The sequence below is a fragment of the Morone saxatilis genome, unplaced genomic scaffold, assembly GCF_004916995.1.
Source record: "Morone saxatilis isolate NCDOM2014 unplaced genomic scaffold, NCSU_SB_2.0 Contig14, whole genome shotgun sequence".
Taxonomy (NCBI): Eukaryota; Metazoa; Chordata; class Actinopteri; family Moronidae; genus Morone; species Morone saxatilis.
In genome coordinates this window covers 9,851,696-9,857,858 of record NW_023339696.1, presented here as the reverse complement: position 1 = coordinate 9,857,858, position 6,163 = coordinate 9,851,696, and the positions used below count along the sequence as shown (strand labels likewise).

The following is a 6,163-nucleotide window of genomic DNA, read 5'->3' as shown; positions in this document are numbered from 1 at the left end:
TGTTGTTTGTATATCTGGAGTGTTAGGGTTATCCCCTAACCCTGGAGTGAAAATAATTTCTTTATTTCTTATTAAAGTATTTCTGATTCTGATTCTGATATCTGATATTCACATTTTTGACAAAAAGTGGCAACCATTTGTTCCACCGTGAACTGTAAAACCAGATACGTTAATTTAACAAAAAAATTGGTGAAACTAATCACATCGAATAATTTTAGGAAAAAATGAAAAACTTTCTTTTTTAAAGTGACAATTAGTTTTTTAATTTTTATTTGTACTGTGAAAACAAAATACCCCAGAAAATCTTAAATTAGTGTCACTTAAAATTAATATCTTATCTTTTTTACAAAATTGAGTTTGTGTTAGTTAAAGGTTTCAACAATTATTTGGAGTTAAAATAAGTGTGTAAAGACCTCGATGCCTCTGGAAACAACCCCAATGTGTTCACCGGTCGTCCGCCAACAGAAGGTTAAAAGTGACCTTTACAATATAATCTCATTTTACAATCCTCGTATCAGAACACTAAACATTTTAACAATCATGTACATTTATTCACATATCTGCACAAAATACAAATATATATTTATTTACTGTCTCTGTATCTGCAGAGCATTTTCAGACATCATATTTATTCTCCTGCAGGAGCTTTACTGTCCTCCATTTTGGCATCTTTACCTGCGAGAGTCTGAAGTCCCGGCGTGTCGGGCTCATTCTGGATCGCCCTCCCCAACACAAACATCTTATAAAGTGGCAGGAAATCCAGTCTCATCCCTGCTGATCCACCCAAAGGTGTGACGGGAGGTAGATGCCCCCCCGACTGATGCCAGGGAGCCAGAGGAATGAGGGAGTAGCCGAGGTCACTGCAGCCGAGCATCCGAGGAAAATGAAATAATGATAAGTTTTTTACCCTTTAGTTCAAAGAGTTTGTTACACAACGAGTAAATCTGTCACTTGACACAACTAGTGTCTCACATCATTTACACAGACTGTCCCTGCTCCTGGTCTCAACTTACTCAGGCTGGAAGATAAACTCTTTAAAAAGTGGAAAATTAAATTAATTTAATTTCATTTGCGTGGAGAAGGATCTGAAACAGACCAGAAATAATCCATGAAGCAATGGTTTGTGGGTAACTGGTTGATTCAGCTCAATGCAAAGATTTATCAATATTTTTAATTGTCTGGGAACCCCCTTTTTCACCAACGCCAACCTAGTTCTGGTCTGGTTTAAATTAAGAATCTTCTAAGAACCGGTTTGATTTTCCACGAGTTGGAGAGCCACGATACAGTCACTGTATCTCTAACGTTAGCTGTTTTTACCAAGGTTACGCTACCTGGCTGGCTGTTTGGGTAATGTTAGCTGACCAACTGCTAGCTACCTAGCTAACATAACAGCTAATAAATACATTTTTTAAATATTTAATATATTTATTTAAAGATGGACAACTTGACAGCTCTCTCCGTTTCCCCCTGGTGGCTGACTGCAGAATAGCTCATAAAGAGGGTTTCTGTAATTTCAGGTCCTTCTTATCACGCTGAAGTGTTCATTTTATCATCAGTTTGGATTTAATTCGTTTTTAAAGAATATAAAAGGGGGGTTTCACATCATGATTAACAGCTGAGCCCTGCTCGCCACTGAGTCGGCCGGTGTTCGACCTTAATACCACGGCGCCGACCTCGATCACTACTGCACAGACTCCGAAAGGTGAAAGGTGGCAGCATCCGTATCGAGATATTCTGGTTCATTAGTACAGTGGGAGGAAGTGGAGACAGCCATCTGGTGCTGCACTGGAACCAGTTTTCCTGTCCGAGAGCTGGTTCCAGATTAGGCTCCGAACCAGCACTCTTGGTGGAAAAGGTGTAGGCACTTTGTCTTTGGCACTTCCTCAACCTCAAACCATCGATCCTCGTGTGACCACAGTTTGATCCAATCTGTGAGTTCGTTCACACGCAGCTCTCGTCCTTGTCTCTGTGTCTTTTATCCGGCCGACACATCTCCGTTTCCTGTCCAGGTAAAGAAAAGTCCTTCACCTCGCCACTAGAGTGCGCATCTCCATTTCGTATCTTCTCAACGTTGCCCAGAGGCAGCTGGGTGGAGCTGTAGGCCAGCGGCGGGATGGTGTTCACCAGTATGAGCTGGAGAGGCTTCTTCTCCGGCTGGTATTGGCAGCGAACGTAGCGCAGGAACGCTGCTCGGTATGTTTTATTGAACAGCGTGTAGACCAACGGGTTCACGGCGGAGGACAAGTACCCCACCCAGACGAAAACGTTCAGCAGGCCTCCCATGAGTCCTGCATCACACACCACTGGGTTGCACACCACCACCAGCACGTTGGTGATGAAGAACGGGCACCACATGACCACAAAGAGAAGAAACACCACCCCGAGGACTTTGGACGCTTTCTGCTCGTTGCTGATGGACTGCATGGTGCGGCGTCCGAACAGTGAGCCGGAAACGCTCCCGCGGGCGCCTCCCAGCCCACTGCTGCTCCCTCTGCCACCGGCCTCGCGGCTTATGGAGCGCCTGAAGAGTTTCTCTGAGGACAGCGAGGTTTGCGGTAAGAAGCTCAGGGTGAAAGTCGTGCTCCATTTGGGGCGCGGGACCAGCTGGTCCAAGCAGAGGGTGGCTTCGTTCTGCAGCGCGTTGATGGTCAGGAAGTAGGTGACGACCATGATGGTGAGGGGCACGAAGAACGCCACGAAGGAGCCGACCAGCACAAAGTTGTTATCCGTCAGCAGGCAGCTGCCATCTTTGAAGACCTTGGAGTGGTCTCGGAGTCCGAGCACGGGAATCGGCATGGAGATCCCTGCGGAGAGGAAGCAGGACATTAAAACATGGAAGAATCTGTGAGAGTCAGTAAATATTTGTGGTTGTTTGTGTAAGAGATTAGAAACAGTTGGAGAGATTGTCTGCAGCAACAGTGTGAAATCCCTCCATTGCAAATACAGTAGAAGAACTACGGAAGCCCTAGAAGGCAAGTTTCTTTCAGTTTTTGGTTTTTGGTCTATTAAACAAGTGAAACGTTATCTTATTGTTGTAACTTTCATTTCGACCAGAAGAAGCTGCAGTGAATTAAATTAAAATACATTTCTAGCCAAAATAAAGATGTGACAGTTACACTTGCTAACAGACAATATGTACATTGTGTTTAGAGTTAAATTAAAAGTATTATTTCATCTGTTTTCACTAATAAATCAATAAGAAATAACTTTCGTCTTTCAGGGCCTCCATATATTTCAGATTATTATCAACAAAATGTTAAGCAAGGACTAGTTGTTGACAACTTGTTTATGATGTTTCCGATGTAAAGCACCAGTGTAAACAGACCAAACTCAAGTACAACAGTTTAATCAATAACGGCATTAAAACAAACATTAACTGCTGATAAATATGGAATATAAAATATGTTTGTTTCCTGTGTCTATGAACGCTCTTTGTGTTAAATCATGTAGACATTTAATCAGTGCAGACAATAAGTAACCAGTAATTACACAACTAATTGCACTAATGCAGCCAACAATAATTCATACTATGTAAACCGCTCACATGTGAATAATTTAATATTAATACAACAACAAAGAGAAATAATAATCAGGAATAAAAACAGTTTAATAAGAATATATCAGACAACACTACAGCCATGCTAGTGTAAGCTAACATTATCCAGCTAACAGCACAATCAGACAATATGTTTCACTAACTTAGCAATAATGTTAGCTTTGACTTTGGACTTTGTGTTGGACTCTGTGCTGTGGTGGGTGTTGGCCGTTTGTAGGCGTTAACGGACTCCACTCACACTGACTCACACACACTGATCAATACATACAAATAATAGAGAAAATGCTGCATTGCACCTTTTACAGCCTCCTCATTACGGCTGCAAACCTACAAAATGACATTTTGCTGGAATCCTTCCATCCTTTGGTGAGATCCAACCGCGGTGTAACCTCGAGCGCTCTGTCAGGTTGTTATTTGACATTTTTAAACGTGTCAAATTTTCCATTAAGTCTGGTGCTAAAACTCTATTTTACCGTGTCTATGTATCGGTGTGGGAGGTTGTCAGCAGCCTCAGTGGGTCTGAGGTCTGCAGTTACAGCTCAACTCATATTAATGTACTTTCTATAAATATAATAATATCTCTATTAAAGCTGGAGGCAGGAAATAGGGTGTTGGGGGTGAAATATGCTGCTTATAATTGATCTTCCTCAGCCTAAATTCACATTTTTGTTGTCCTCCTCTGCAATTACAATAAATCTAATAAAAACTGTCCTGAAAGAAGTTTTGGATGAGCTGGATCCATATCAGCAGCAAACTGGATGGGAGGAGATAAACTGAGCACTCTTCCTCATGCAGGGTTCTCATTACCTGCTCCTCACAAACAGGAGGACAGAGGTAGAGCGGGGAGAGGAAGAGGAGGAGGAGGAAGAGGAGGAGGAGGAGGAAGAGGAAGAGGTTGAGGGCTGACAGACAGGAATAGCTGCTGCGTGTCGGTAGCAGAGGGCCAGTGAATGTTTCTCAGACAAATAAACATAAAGACAATATTCATTTTCACACAAAGAAATGATTGATCCTGTAAATTATCAATAAAGCAATAATTAATGTAATAATAATAATTATAATGTAATAATAATTTAATAATATTAATAATGTAATAATAATGTAATACTAATAATAATAATGATAATAATGTAATAATAATGTAATACTAATAATAATGATAATAATGTAATAATAATAATAATAATAATAATGTTATGATAATGTAATTAATAGACAGACTCCGCCCACATTGTTTGATTGACAAGTGAGAGCTGTCTGGGTCTCCATGGTGATCAGTGTGGGTGTGTGTGTTTAAATATCAGCTGTTCACATGTTGTTTGTTTGTGGAGGTGATGCTGTTGATGCGGCAGTAAACCCCCCCACCCCACACTCACACACACACACACACACACACACAGAATCCAGAAATCAAAAGCTGGTTTGTGGTCTTCCTCCCGCTCTCCCTGATGGCAACCCTCTGCTCCAAATACATGAAATCAGAGACGGGAGAGGAAGAGGCTCGACAGACGAGGGAGATAAAAGGGGATCAGGAGAGAGAAAACAGAGGAGGGAGAAACTTCAGACACAGAGGAGGAGAGAGAGGAGAGACTTTCAGAATAACACTGATCCAACAGTCAATAAACTCTCAGCTTTAACATGAAGTGTTTCATTATCAATATTCTGTCCCAGCTGTTGGACCCAGTGTGGCTCTGCAGAGGTTCAGGTTAGTGTGACCATCAACGTTCATTCATTCAGAGCTCAGACACACACAGTGGAAATGGTGTTAATGTGAAGATATGAGCTTTGGCAGAGACAGAATTCATACAATATTCAAAGCTTTCTGGCCGACAGTAAACTATGTGCAATATATGAACCCATGATGTTACAGCAGGCACCGACCTTTAACCAGGGCACACACACACACACACATACCACCCAAAGAACATTTTAGACTTAGACTTAGACAGACTTAGGCAGACTTTATTTGTCATTTGGATTTTACTGAGTTGTCCTAAAACAGCAGCAGATCAACTGATTATTAAAATATATTTAAACTGCAGCTGTTTAATAAAGTTATTCTAAACATTTGAAAAGATCTTCCCAACTCACATAATCCATCTTTCTGACTGTAGATAATAACAGCAGTGAGACTCAGACTGAGTGGATCATAATCAGTAAGACGTGAGCGCCACTAAACTCTAAAACACTGATCAATACTGAACATCCATCCAGGACTTTTCTGCCTAACATCAGATTTCTCTGCATCCTTTCTGGAGAACTGAACTGATGCAGGTTTGTGACGTTACTGTCAGTGTGAGGACGTTACTGTCAGTGTGAGGACGTTAATGTCACTACGTGGACGTTACTGTCAGTGTGAGGACGTTACTGTCAGTGTGAGGACGTTAATGTCACTACGAGGACGTTACTGTCAGTGTGAGGACGTTAATGTTACTACGTGGACGTTACTGTCAGTGTGAGGACGTTACTGTCAGTGTGAGGACGTTAATGTCACTACGTGGACGTTACTGTCAGTGTGAGGACGTTAATGTCACTAGGTGGACGTTACTGTCAGTGTGAGGACGTTAATGTCACTATGAGGACGTTACTGTCAGTGTGAGGACGTTA

At 41.7% G+C, this 6,163-nt stretch overlaps 2 protein-coding genes across 3 annotated transcripts in view; one reads left to right on the top strand and one right to left on the bottom strand.

The window, feature by feature from the left end:
• LOC118322759 (cell death-inducing p53-target protein 1 homolog) overlaps positions 1–6,163 on the top strand; it is a 49,145-nt gene that overhangs the window by 37,933 nt on the left and 5,049 nt on the right. The gene's annotated exons all lie outside the window — the stretch shown is intronic.
• Positions 305–6,163, bottom strand: part of LOC118323020 (5-hydroxytryptamine receptor 2A-like) — a 7,510-nt gene continuing 1,651 nt past the window's right edge. Inside the window, exon 3 of the mRNA XM_035654931.1 lies at positions 305–2,842. Coding sequence (XP_035510824.1) covers positions 1,942–2,842 — 901 coding nt within the window. The 3' untranslated portion in view covers positions 305–1,941. The remainder of the gene's footprint in view (positions 2,843–6,163) is intronic.